The following is a 15,332-nucleotide window of genomic DNA, read 5'->3' as shown; positions in this document are numbered from 1 at the left end:
TCCTTGAGAATACAATGAACAGGCTTCCCTACACTCGTACCATCAGTTCCAGAGAATCTACTTTGTTTACAATAAATCTTGAAATGTTAAGGCTTTAACAGAAAGATATGAACAAAAATAGTACAGCTTTATAGAGTATTTTTAACTTATAAACTTTGATTAGCTGTTAGTTAAACACTGATTTTGCTCATTCAGCCATCGTCGATTTGACTTTCTAAAGAAGACGGCATTGCTTAACTGAGCAGATTTATAGATAAGGCCGTATTAGTACAGATCTGTTCACCCAAGAAGGCGAACCCTTATACGTTAACTTATCGGCGTGCGTTAGCGTGTTTGCGAGGTCTTAGTGTGCTTGATCATACATCAAAATCACGATAACTAAAATGGACATTTCATATTTTTAATGAACGATGATAATTAATTAAATGTAAGCGGCGTGCTTCCGCGAGTAAATACATCAATATCAATATATGAAAATGTTAATTACAATAAATAGTGTTTAAAACATTTATCAAGCAAATGAAAGACGAAAAAGATGAAGAATTCCATTTATTGTATGCGGGGTTAACAAATATCTCATCAGTACGTTATATTTTAAGGAAGGTCCAAGAAATACGCATCACAAGAAATATAAATAAAACACGCTAACTTTACTAATGTGATCGTTTATTTATTCCTTTAATTTGACACCATAATAAAACGACTTCATTCCACGGTATAAAGATATAAAACAAAATAAACCATTGAATATGAAAGTAATGATGGTAAGCTGTGACCTTGAGTAACATCGTGCTTTACCAGCTAATACGGTTGATTATTTTGGAGGGAATCAGACCCAACGCCTGCGAGCCCGAGTATGATACACGAATACCGTCTGGTGAATGAACAAGCGTTGCAGTAAATTGCTGTAATTGTTCTCGAACGTGTGTCGTGTAAAGTGACAGCAGAGATGCCTCGCTTTGATTATCCGATCCGTAAAGCAAACGTTTGTTTAGGAAACGCTCGCAAGATTCAAGTGCTTTTTTGAAGTCTATAAACGCCATAGCACTGAAATCATTCGTTTTTATTACAACTGTATGAAGATAATTTTGTACATCATCGCTAAGTCATTTCTTTAACAATTAATCTTTTAACCTGAAATTGCAAAACCTACCCACGAAAAGGTATATAATATTATTATTAATAAATTATACAATTTCAGAATTTACCATTTTAAAACATTAATTCGATGTCACGATACTTTTGTATTTTTTTTATATTTGCTTGACGTGTTATCCATCATATTCGTCATTTTTGATTCAACGTGACTTTAAGGCGAAACTAACGACACCTCATTTGTCAAAATATGATAAGTAGCTTGGGATACACGGACTGGATAAACACATCTTAAAGCAGCGGCTGCTACACGTACGACCCTGGGATAGGGGATGCTTGCATATCAAGCATTTGGGTTCATCTTTATGACATGAGGCTTAAAAAATATTTACGTATGTACCTATATTATATACAAATACCTAAAGATTTTTTTTAAAAAAATACTAGGTTAGAAATTTATTATTTCCCAAGTACGAAGCAATTATAAATAAATTAATTAATATTAATCCGTTATCATCTGTCGTTATCTGTGAATATTAAAGATCGCCATTCTAAATGAATATCCCTTATTATCGTGTGCTCACGTAATTTTGCAATTCGTGGCGTGTTCTTTACTTAAGAAAACATTATTAATGTATCAGTATGTTTCTAGCTTTACAAAGCTTTAGAATATATTACTTGATCAAGTTAAGCAGCGTGCTAAACTGAGTTTCGAATACTATTTTTTTGAAAGTCAGAAATTCCGTCTCATTTGTGACATTAATAAGATGTTAATTTAATATGAATCAAGATGGCAAATTATGCCAACGCGCCGAGAAAAGACGTATGATCAAGTAGTCCGCCTGACGGCAGGGGTCACGTTTACTCAGACACCGGCTCTCTTAGAAATATAAATCACTTCCACCCAGACAGCTATACAGCACACAGCTCTACTGCTAACACCGAGTAGATCGTCGTTGGATTTTAAAGAAAATTAATGTCAAAAATATCTCATTTTCCACTTTACCGATTGAATAGTAATTTTAAAAATTCAATCAAATTAAAAACTGTATAATAGTATAAAATATCGTGTATAAAAATGAAAAAATAATAACTCCAGGTTCTTTCATCGCAGGTGTAGGTATACCAAATTGTACGGAATAATAAACTCATTATCATCATATAGGGCGTGTCTTTCCATAACACTATATTGTAATCGTATTATTTAAGTACTATTTCCATTTTATATTAAAATAATTTTTGGTATCCGCCATTTGTTAAACATTTATAATTTTGAAACAAATTGGGGTGTTATGTATTTATAAGTTACATTATAAGTATGTTTAGTAAAGCAGAGCGCCGAGGGCGAGGTGGTTTCTAAATAGAAGACGAGGACTCTAACCGAAATTTACGAGTTGAAATTCGGGCAAACTGCACTGAGTTTCGTGCGCAAAATTTATCTCATACTCGCCAGAGAAAAATGACATTGTCAGGTAATCTGCATGGGCTGCATGAATTTTCGTCTCACATATTCATAAGCCGTGGTGGAATAAACTCTAATTCCTCTCTTTAAAGAGACGCCCAGCAGTAGGGCGATTCCATGCTGTTTTATGTTTAGTAACAACCCATTAATATATTTATTACTTGAATACATCCAAGCGTTTCTTAAATGTTAATTCTTCAAATTCTGAGATAAAATACTTTAAGTGTATTCGTAGCTGACGGTCGCTGTCAAACTTCCTGAGCGAATACACGTTATGTTACATCGAATAAGAGAAACAAAATGAAATACTTTGATATACCTGGACTAGTTTGTACTCCAATAGCTGAACAGAGAAGCCTTTGTAACTAATTTTGGACTGAAGGCATTATTTCGAAACTTTTCGTTCAAATATGAGTTTTAAGCTGTAACATTAAAGTCTATTTTCCAATAGATTGATAGAGTCAATTGATAGTATCACACGTATGCAGGGCAATTTGACCCTTGTGTATTGTGAATTAAGAGCTACTTGCGAGTGGAGGGGATGTTTACTGTAACATAGGCAATAAGGCTGTTACGCAAACGATGCGATGTTCCACCCTCATTACCTATACCACGGATTCCGAATTGCTCTCAGAGACCTCTTTTGTGGGGTTTGGTGTAAAAACAAGATGACGAGGGCAAGGCGAAATGTTCGATACAATGTTTTGCTACGGCATCACTTACTTGCTGCTGTTGTGTTTGGATCGGTTTCATTGAACAACAATATAAGCAAGTTTATTTGTGTTCCAAGTATGAACAACGGACGCATAGAAATATACAAGGCAGAACAAATCATATTAAACTTCTAGTTGATATTAAAATTTGAAAATATTAGGTATAATTTCAAACTACCACGTTTAAGCGAAGTGTTCCGTACGTTTTTCTAATTTAAATATTTCTTTATTAAATACCACGCCATATGAAACATAAAATAGTATAGATGATCAAATAGCATTGAAATAATATTAGTTGATTGGCGTTCATGATTAATAAATTAAATTGTGCAAATTCTTTAATTTATAACAATATGTAGTACTTACCCAGTGGTAAGTTTACAATCCATTTTCTGCTATGAAAATGACGACGACAAAGTAAAATATAATATGTACCAGTAGCCTCGTGTACCGTTATGTTAAATAACTAAATATTATAAAGTGCTTTGAAAGGAACGCTTCTTGTTTGATTTCGATAACATTAATGTTGTGACTTATCCGCTGGTCGTATCGCTTTCACCAAACACAGAACTCCATCAGGATGTCTGAGCCGCACCGCGACAGCCTATTCCAGCGTCATAGAGAACGTACCGTTTACATAAAATATTTGATTTAAGCCGCACAAACGCTATTTGTTTAAATTCTTATATAATATAAATTCGAATCTATAAACTCTTATTTGAGTCAGACTGGAAAGTTAGTGAAGTGAAGTGAAGGTTCGAAGGTCGCACTGATACGTCCGTAATTAGTAAACTTATAAAAACAATGATCGTTCAGTATGAGAATTTGATATTTTCAATCGTTATTTGAATTAGGAATATATAGTTAGAATACCTAATATAATATTTATGTAACATGTTCGACGTATTGTTTCGGTGTTTGTTATGCAATGAGCATACGGACGTACTCTACTGTGGATAATTTTAATATTGTTTTTACTTTGTTTTGAACTTCGATCACACGCGTTACTGGTAAATAATAGTATGATCACTTTTTTCACTGTGAATTATAAATTTTACGGTTTTGTTTCGTCCGCAATAACCTCACAACGCCTCCGTCGCTCTACTACGAACCTCCGTGAACTTCTTTGACACGCACTTAAGTAATTGTATTTATTGTGCGACCACAACAGCGCGTGAACAATATATTCGATTATATTTGCGCGAATATGTTAAATAAATCGAACAGCAAATACGCGTGCGTGGCGTCTTCTCGGTTTTTAGTTAGATATGAAAGGAGTCAAATAAGATCGGCATCTATTCATTGAACCGAGTGGCGAGTAGTCGCCACTCGGTTCAATGAATACTTTAGTAGTATTGCACCGCTCTCGCGTTCATTGTTTAATGAATAAACAAATACTTTGGCCTGAGATGAGAAAGTGGTTAGGTGAATTCATCTTAATCAAAGATTGTGGGTATAAGACCGGACAGGCACCATAGAGTTTCACATTGCTAATGTATCCACCATTCCGCATTGGAGCAGCGTTGCGGAATAATCTCCAAACCTCCTCAAGAAGAAAGATTGTTATTTACTTCAAATGTTTTGAAATATTTGATTTAGTTGCTACAATCAATTTGTAAATTTACATACATTAGCAGCCTGTAAATTTCCCACTGCTGGGCTAAGGCCTCCTCTCCCTTTAAGGAGGAGGTTTGGAGCATATTCCACCACCATGCTCCAATGCGGGTGGTGGAATACACATGTGGCAGAATTTCGTTGAAATTAGACACATGCAGGTTTCCTCACGATGTTTTCCTTCACTGCCGAGCACGAGGAATTAAGTAGATGAAAATTCAGTGGTGCCTGCCTGGATTTGAACCCGAAATCATCGCTTAAGATGCACGCGTTCTAACCAATGGGCCATCTCGGCTCCTTTTTTCATTTGTGAATACGAATACCAAATTAGTTGATAAGACGATATCGCCAGCGTTAAGTTCCGCAATTACACGCACAATACGCTCCTTTATACTCTTAATAAAGATGCGATGATAAGATTTAATCAATACTAGAATGTCGCTGGACAAGTAGTAAAGATGGCCGTTACAGATAATCTGACAAGAGGCTCACACGCACTTGCAATTATCATCATCGGCGGCTTATCGGTGTTCGGCTTAATAAGCTGAATACGGTGTGCCTGGGTGGAATTACATCGCACGGCTGATCGCGTCACACTTGTCAGTGACATACACGGACAGATAACGTATTGGTGTCGATTTCATTTCGGATTTATTTGATAATGTTGCCGATTATTATTTACCTCGTGCCTTTTTTTATGTAATAGGTAATGGTAATTTGAAGTGATTTGCGAGTTACATATAGTTTAACTGAATTTCAATAATTCAGACTTCATCACTGTTATAAAGTTGTTCACATTCGAGTCGCATTCATTTAAAACACCGAGCAAAACTTGAATGGACACCATGAAGTCCACAATGATCTGACCAATAAATTATGTAATAAAACTAAAAGTTCTAGAACTTTAGTTCATTTTAAAATAAACTCCAATTTAAACTAAAGATATTCAAGAATTAAAAACTTGTGCTATTTGAAAACGATTGAATAACAACCGCACTTAATCCGTACTGTCCGAACATCAATCGAGCTGCAATCAATATGAATACTCACTCAGGATGGAATAAAGTATAATTTAACGTGTATATTTTTCATCGTTACGGTGTAAGCATTGGATTATACGCTGGGAATCAGGGCGGGATCAAATATTTATGTGGCGAAGAGTCTGTGGAAGCTAATTCGGTAACTTTACCGCGACAAGAGCAATTGAAAATCGATAGTGACTGTATCACGCTCACGGCTTGTTTGAGTTGCATTTAATATTCGATTCTGTCAGACTGCGGATGCCGTGAGACACTGAATAATTAGCAGAACCAATAAGCCAACTTGTGAACTAAACGGATATGTTTGTTCTAGTGACAGTCACTTCGCAATGCATTTGTAAAAATTACATTAGATGATAGAAAGGCGTAGAGCTAATACTTATTGACTTCCAGGCCTGAATATATCCTATATTATATACATATATAATTGTATTTGGCTACCATAACTTTATAACTTTGTAATTGTAATGTTGTAAAACTATTGAGCTTCTTGCCGGTTCTTCTCGGTGAATCTACATTCCAATACGGGTGGTAGTTTCACTTAATATAGTTTGTTAAATGACGATTCAAAAGTGCTCGTAAAAGCCTACTCGAACAAAGTATATTTTGATTCAAAGATGATTGTAAACTCTAAATAGAATACCTTTAGAAGTATTTCTAAGTCACTTCACAGGACTTTAACAAACATAAGCAAATAAATTCATATATCCTGTACGTATTTAAACTAGTATGGTAAATTCTACCGCCAAAGAGAGTCAATATAATTACCATTTCAAGACACAACTCAATTCCCATGACAGTAAGAAGTCTCATATGTATGCTATAAGGAGTATACGGTGTTATGGTCAACCAATTACTATCGTTTCAAGAAAAAAAAAATGTAAATAATATAACTTATAAAACTTTAGCACAAAATTGTGGCGAGACACTAACTTTTCCTGCTGCTGGTATCAATAATTTCAGCGGCTTCAAACAAATAGAGTTTTTCTCTCTAAACATTGCGCAATTAAGCCATTGGCCTTATTATTATATTGATAATATATAAAATATTAAGGAAGGATGTATTTTATATGTAATTATGAACGCTTTAATAGTTTAATTAGTAAATCTTATTAGCGAAAGTCTAAATTTCTTTTAACCGGTTTTTAAAATTACAAGATACCGGTTTTAATCATGGCTATTAACAAACATTTTGCCATAGATAATTGCTGAGATCTCGCACAATTACCGACGTACACGTCGACTTTCACCGACATTACCGTATTTACATCCGAAATATATAATAATAATTTAACCATTAAAATAGTTGAGTAAATATCATTATGACGGAGCGATCTAAACAATTTGCTTTCTTTTCTATGATTTTCTTGGAAAACGAGCAATGATTAGGACATTCTATTTATTTTGTTATTGTTAGAGTAGAGAATTTAAGAAATAATTGACAATTGAATTTGAATTTCGAACTTTATAATTAACATATATGTAAGTAAAAAGTCAAACAAAAACGCAATAGACATCATTTACAAAATTATGGTATACTCACTAAAAGTCTAAAAGATTGTCCCGTGGCATTGTACGTGGGACGTTGGCGTTTTCACCTCTCTGAAAGCCTAACATGTGATAAAACTACTAATGTGATTAAGTTATTATGTCCCAATAGAATTGTTACTCAGGTAAATATATTTTAAGTATTATTTCGAATGTAAGGAAATGTAAAAAATACGGTTCTGAATGAGATTTAGAAGACGCGTCCACTCCTTTATTATAAAACAAAGTTTGGAGTTTGTTTCAAAAGCTGAGCCGATGAAAATTGAAGCATACAACACCTATCAATTCAGACAGTTTCCTCGTGATGTGAGATGAGTTTTGGGTTTTAAATAGAAATTAGGCGTATGAAAAGTCAGTAGCTCTTGCCCGGATTTAAACTTCCGATCTACACCATACGTGTGCACGTTTAAGAATATTTGCAGCGCGCAAAATTAGACCAAGCTTTAATGGAATGATAACAGTATGGTTTAATTAATTAATTAGTAAATTATTTACTCCTGCTGCGGTCTGGGGCTCTGTTTGTTCCTAGCGCTGTTTGTACTGTAACTAGCGACTTATATAAATATGTACGACGGACATTTGCGACTTAGAAAGCTACTGCATCGGTTTTATAATATGTTGTATGAATGATGACCGCGAGGAATAGGGCAAGAATACGAGTAGCTTTTCTCCGTTGAATCGCAACGGATATTCTCATTTTTTTTATAAAAACGAGTAAAATTAGTCGGGGTGTGAAATATGTTTTATAAAATTAATCACTAACAAACTTGTATCCGATCACTCCATTCGGCGAAGGTGATCACTTATCATCGGTCTCATTTTTATCAAAATTTGTTGTGATATTCTGTACCTCTAGGACTACCTAAATTGTCAATTAATTTTAATGTGTGAATAAATGTCATTTAAAAACCTATCTGAAAATTCGACAATCATACATTTCAATAAAACTATCAATAAAGTATTCCTAGTCTATGTAGCTGTGAATAAATGGCGCTATTTAATGCATCGCTAGGATGATTGTAATAAAAACGTTGCCGAAGAATAAAAGGAAAATGTGAAAAATATTGCTTTATTTAGAATTTACTCCAAAATACGCATGATTTTAAAACAGTCGAATAGATTGTTCAATTTATTTATTGTTTACCAAAAATCTCTCATCGATTTAGAGATTGGACCACAAAAAATACCGACGAGAGAACCCAGACATCGAATTATAACTTCTCTTAAAGTGGAAACAAAACAAACATTGAGAAAAAAATCTTTTAAGTTTAATGTCTGCCTCACTCCGCGGTCGGGAGACGAGTTTGGACAAGAGTTCGAATCGTCTTGAGACTTAAAGTATTATAAAACAACGCAGTCTTCTCGCAAAGTAGTCGCTTTGTTTCGATGCACTTTTGCGGTGGGTTATTTTGAAATGAAAAGGGTTATTTTGAAATATGTAAACGTTTTATTTAATTAAATTATATTAAATAACCAATTCCACCGGTGGTAGGATTTGTGCGATCCCAACCTGGATATTAAATACTAATACTTAATTGAGATAAAATTAGGTGCTCGTTCATAAGATTGTACCACCGAACTAGTCTTAAATCATTGTGAATCAGAATCAATTGAAAAGCTCGTTTCGAAAGTTTTATAATAGTTACTTTATTTCAGTCGAAATTGAACTGCGAGGTGCTACACGACGAACTGGCCTTCGAGGTGCGGTGGGCCATCGCCGGGGACAGCATTGTCTTGCAGCTCGTCGCTAAGCTTGGTACGTTGTATTACACCTTATTTGAAATATATTTTTTCTAGACCATAGACATTAGACATGTTGATGACATATATGTATATGAATATTTGTATTTATGTTATATAAGGTCGAATAGATTACACACTCAACATTCGGAACAGTCACCATTATACCATCAATTTCTTTGGTTTATAATGGTTTTATGATGAAAAGGTTAATTTTAAAAATAAATATTTACATTTCTTTGAAAAATATTTTTTTCCATATAACTTTAAAATATTATTTTATCAATGACGCTATCTTACAGTTTTGCTTTTATCTCGATCCAACTTCGCTTGCCTCGCCGTTGCTACAGTTATGGGAAAATTTTGAAGTAACAGCATTATATATATATAGTATATGTTACCTTAGCTCTTTGCGACGGAACATTCAGCTTGAATATATTATATTGAATATAACTTGTCCGCGTGTAGCGGTGTTTTTACTTTCAGTGATTATATTTCAGCTTGTCTAATAGAATTTTTCCCGTCTGATTTTTGAATTCGCGATAGTAGTCCTTGGCACAGGAAATATTATATTGGGGCAAATCCAAATGTTATATCATGCGTGGCAACTATCCAGAAATATAGGGGCGAATAACCTACTCAGTGTTTTACTACGAATGATATTTGTGAGCCAATTTTTGATATCAGACGGAAATATTACTTAGCTAATGAATAACATTTAGACAAACTTTATTTATATTAGAAACGCGAAATCTTAGATCAATGAATATTCGCACATACAAACGAAGCCGCGGGCTGAAAATAGTGTAATAAATAGTATTATTTCAGTAGTGTCATTAATATTAGCACGAAATTGTATCGTTTTAAAATTTCGACAAAGTAATGTTGTACCCTACGTAAATTTTATCAGTAGTTTCGGCTTCTTATTGATTTATTTTTCAGTCAAAGAATGCACCATTTATTTATGAAAGAAACTGAAGAAACTAATATCGCGCCGTACATTTAATCTCAAAGCGATGATAATGCTATCATCGGTATAAGATTAACGACAAATAGCTTTGATTTAAATACAAAAACATATGAGCTGTGATTACAGAGATGCCTGAAAATGATATCAACTGAATACATAATCATATGGTATTTTGTTTATTTTCATGCATTATTAATAATTGACATATACTATTTTTTTAATAAGCCAGTTCTCTCCGGTTAGCCTTAGCAGAGCAAGAGCTTTTCGTAAAAAGTATATTTTGGTTTTGACAAAATAAATTATATGAGAAGAAATAATAATAAAAAAATTTACGAAATCCTTCCTGAAAATCTTTGTTGTTTTTCAGAGGATGGCGAATACATGTCGTTCGGAGTGTCCGGCGTTAACGATCACTCGCAGATGGTGGGTGGTGACGTGGCCGTCGCGTGGGTGGATAAAACCACTCTCAAGGGCTTTTCAGAAGATTACTATTTAGATGCAAAGAGTCAATGCGCTGGAGTGCACGGCTCTTGTCCGGATCACAAAATAGCGGTAAGGCACTGGATTGAAGGACTGACTTCAATGTCATTATTATACAATACTACCCATCCAACCATCAAGTAACCTGCTCGTGTAGGATGAAATTCGGTCACGTTTATATTTAAGGAAGCAGTAAAGTAGGATGAGCTACAGACTTGCTCCTTAAGAGTAGAGGAAGCCGGAGTCCAGCTTTGGACACTGGCGGTTACTTATTATGCTTAATAAAAATTAAAATCAAAAAGTCTGCCTGAACTACGAGTAGGCGACTTTTCGCAGAAATAAATGCACTAATCAAAGGTTCAATTAAACGAAGATAAACTTCACTTGACGTTGTTTTGAAGCATGTAGCCGGGTCCACTGCGCTGACATATTATAATATTTTCTGTATGTATAACTCAACCAAAATACTCATTATACTCAATATTTGATATATTGAGTGTTACGATTTTCATATAATTGGTCTATAAGGACTATATTTATATCTATATATCTGTCACTTTGTACAAATATTATAATATTATTCGTTACTAAGCCGGTAGCGCAGACATCGACAGATACTCAGCGTCAGTGAAATTGTGTTCTAAAAAAAGAAAGATATTTATGATTAATACGTTTTATAAGAAATCTTAAGAAACCTCGTTTTATTTCTGTGTTTAATCAAACTTTACGTATTTCCAAGCGTTTGTAAAATTGAATACTCAAGGTATTTATTAATTAAGAAAATATTTATTTTTCATTTAATGAAAGGTACTTAAAATTCCTTTTAGGGACTCACGGCATTTTATCCATCATATTATTTAGTTCGGGCGGTATGGCCTGTATCTCCTAGCTACGAGTCGTGCGTCGACCTCTCGGATGAGGCCATACGTGATCTTATATAATATGATATATTAATCTGATTCGAGACCCAGATTGTTATCGGAGGAAGAACAGTTAGCGAAGGCTATACGTATTACGGATCCCAGGCATCGATAATATCAAACCATGTAATAACATTATATCAGTACACGATCTACTTCCGAAATATTTACACTATAATAGTTCGTATTACTCGCACCATTAAGGCGATTTTAGGTTGCAAAGTTATAGATTTTAAGTAGAAAACAATCGTTTTATCGTACCCAATATACACATGCTCAGTGAACTTCCTGGTTTAGAGAAGCGAGATTATCAGAAAAGTTAACGTGGATGTTTCGGGGTTAATGTAGTCTGAAATATTCAAGTCTAGAAATTGAAGTAATTTGGTCGAACAGACGTAATACTGCATGCTCAGAAAGCGGGATTCAAATTTAAGGAGCACAATCGCCGAATTGCATTTTAGCTTGAATTCTTTTCAGTTGGAAATTTAAACATTTACATTACTTTATTTTACACAATTTGATACTTTTAACCTCTAATTTTAAGAGTAAATTAAAAGTAACTGTCCCACCGGTGGGCTTTTTCTGGTTTTGAGGAGAAATTTTGGAGTTTACTTCATCATTAGGCTCCAATGTGGACTAGTGGATACAAATGTGGAAGATTTTTGCATGCAAGTTTCCTAACGAGGTTTTTTTCGCCTTCGAGTGATGAGTTATAAGTTAAAAATAAGGAGAATGAAAATTCTGTGATTTGAACCCGAAAATATATGTGTAAGATTCACTTGTTCTTATCATAGAATCCTCTTGGCTCCAAAATTTTTATCAATTTGAAATTTGTCCATTTAATCACACACTTAAACGAAACTAATGAACTCTCATTTTAATATCATTATATTATAACTGTTAATGAATATATTCTTTTACAGCCTAACACGAATTCAATCCGTGTCCTTAATGCTGCTTTGGTGAATGGCTACTCCATCGTGACGTACCAGCGACCGCTTAAGGCTTCCGACTTCTTGGACCGACCTGTGCTCACAAATGTCAGCCAGCCAATCATCTGGGCTATAGGACCTCTAAATTCCAAGCAGGAGGTGTCGTACCATCATCATTTTACCAAGGTAATGCTTACTTTACTTAAGAAGTAATAATTATTCATTTTCAATTCAATTATTATTTTTACTTTGTATAAATTTAATATTTATATTTTAAAGAAGCACATATTTGAGTGTTTGTATAGTACAGTTTTAATAACAGATTAAAAAAAAATATTGCGTATCCTCTATCACATAAAAAAAAATTTTTTTAAATGTTAGCAGGTTTGTATTTCTGTAGAACTACGTCCATATATTTGGATTTTCAGGAATTTGGATCAGACTTGTAGAAGGGAAAATCCTTCTACTCCACGTGATGCTGACCAATAATATATTTTTTTAAACAATAATATTTGATCAATAAATTATTAAACAACTACAAATATACACAGGGTGACAAGTTCATTGAGTTCGGTCGACCACCGCTGTGGAACTGTCCGATGCCGGAAGGTGAAGAGGAGCACAGAACATCAGAGCCAACTCGCCAAGATAAACCAAGAAGACCGTCTGAGGAAGACGAAGAGGATGTTGTATGTTACATTCGCACACATTACATACACGATTAGAGATTCATTTTAGAAAAATATGACCTCATTAAACCATTTAACTCAAACATCTCAATGTTCTCCTGCTCTCAACGGCTCTTAGCCAAGTATAGTATAGGAGGCATCATAATGCTTATCTGTGTACACAAACACACATGTGTGTGTCTTTTCCATCAGTCTCATAATCCGACACGAATGAGATACCGGACGTTTCGAACCCAGGTCAACGGGTTCTGTCACCTTATAAGCTAGACACTAGTCTAACGAGGTCCAATATAATAATAATATTAATATTAACTAATTTGGATCTGCATGTCGTTTATTGTCTGAAATCGGTGACATTAAAAATTTAAATTATCCGCTCAATTATAATCCGCAATCTAAGCCGGGCTAAATTTAATACACTTTTAAATATTATTTCTAACTATGAAACCTTTACTTTTATAAACATGGACAGTGCCTTAACTTCCTACCACCTTGAGAAAAATAAATATATAAGAATATTATTTAACAAATCATTTCATTTAACAATAGACATAAATATTGAGATATATTATTTTTTCTTAATTATGTTTGATGATAAGTGTTTAAATACCTTCGATTGTTTCTAGACTGCGGTGATCAAACCCAACCCAGTGCCTACTCCACGCCCGTCTCCCAAGGTAACGCCTTGGGAAATCCCCGGTATACAATGTTATGAACCCCCAGACGGCGTGTTCTACGCGCAAATGGGACCTACTGGAGGAAAGCAAGGATATTCTGCTATAACGGGTGAGTTAAGATATGTTATAAATAATTAGAGTACAATATAATATCCATTAGCGCGGGTATAACATTAATAAAAAATGAACTGGGGGGGCCTCCAAATCAAAATCAGTAGATTCTGTAGATTGAAGTTTGAAGACAAGAAAAATATTGGTAATATCTAGACATAAATTAAGTACAAAAAATAAGAGCGCTTTATGTGTCCGATTCTGTCTACGGGCGTCGTTATGGTGATGTCGTAAAGCTTTTGACACGCGCTCTACACCTTTATGGTTCTAACGACACGTCATTTGCCTAAATATCTAATCATAACAATTTTGCTTTTGCGAGAAACTTATACATGATAAAGGTGATGCATCATATTTTGAACTTGTCTTGTTCTTTAATATACTTTATACTTTGTGACACATACATGCAAATAGAATAGAAAAATGCTCGACGCGACATATTACATAATATTCAAGGCGCGGTCTTATGGGTTGGCATTTCTTCAAGACAAATTCATAGCTATTGTAATATTTTCACTGATGGTAGGGTTTTATGCTTGCCGGCTAGGGTGGAGACATGAATACTTTATAATAATGGTTCCGGTTGCAAAATTGAGCTGGTGTAATTACTAATTACGATCTTAAGGGATATAACATTTTTTATCCTACGTGTTACAAGCTGTGGTTAAATTTCGTGCAATGTCAGCGTTTTATATTATTTCATTAAAAAAGGTTCTTTGGTTTTTCGGAGGTCTGAGGTATTTATTTCTGAATTGGTGTTATGCTCATGGTTACTAAGAAGCAAGTGTGATTTTGATATTCGACATTATTTACGTATCGTTCCAAAATTATTTTTTAACGATTTTTTTTTTAACTCGAAATTAATTTCAATTTTATTATTTATCCTAGACGGTATATGTAGATCAAGATTTATTAAAGATCAATTCCTTTATAATTATTAATTAAAAGTAAAATATAGTCTATGATATAAGTTAGTTCAGCTGAGAATATCCAAAAGTATACTTACAAGTTAATACTATACCAGTTTACATTCAATACGAAAGTTCGAAAGTTGCAGAAATGTTTAATGTACAATCCATTGAAGCGTAGTTTATAAATACTTTATGCATAAGTACCACGGCGCTTAAGTTTTGTAATATTGTTTTATTACATACTTTATTAAAGGTATTATTTAATCATAAAATTTACTAATCAGAATTAAGGTGCCTTCTCCCACAGTAATCCTCAAAATGTGGTATTAATTAACCATAACTATACCTGAACATCGACGCTCTTATCGTGTATTGTTTGTTGAAATAATAAGTAGCCATTGTTATACTATGTTAAATCAATAATTCCATT

General features: G+C 34.0%; 1 protein-coding gene across 5 annotated transcripts in view; it reads left to right on the top strand.

The window, feature by feature from the left end:
- Positions 1-15,332, top strand: part of LOC125073203 (protein Skeletor, isoforms B/C) — a 72,712-nt gene that overhangs the window by 53,488 nt on the left and 3,892 nt on the right. For all 5 annotated transcript variants that reach the window (XM_047683930.1, XM_047683932.1, XM_047683933.1 and 2 more), the window contains exons 7-11: positions 9,129-9,228; positions 10,550-10,734; positions 12,506-12,700; positions 13,066-13,203; positions 13,830-13,989. In XM_047683930.1, the coding sequence (XP_047539886.1) occupies positions 9,129-9,228; positions 10,550-10,734; positions 12,506-12,700; positions 13,066-13,203; positions 13,830-13,989 (778 nt within the window). The remainder of the gene's footprint in view (positions 1-9,128; positions 9,229-10,549; positions 10,735-12,505; positions 12,701-13,065; positions 13,204-13,829; positions 13,990-15,332) is intronic.

The sequence above is a fragment of the Vanessa atalanta genome, chromosome 23 (genome assembly GCF_905147765.1).
Source record: "Vanessa atalanta chromosome 23, ilVanAtal1.2, whole genome shotgun sequence".
Taxonomy (NCBI): domain Eukaryota; kingdom Metazoa; phylum Arthropoda; class Insecta; order Lepidoptera; family Nymphalidae; genus Vanessa; species Vanessa atalanta.
The sequence above is the reverse complement of the archived record's forward strand: the minus strand, read 5'-3'. Positions and strand labels throughout refer to the sequence as shown.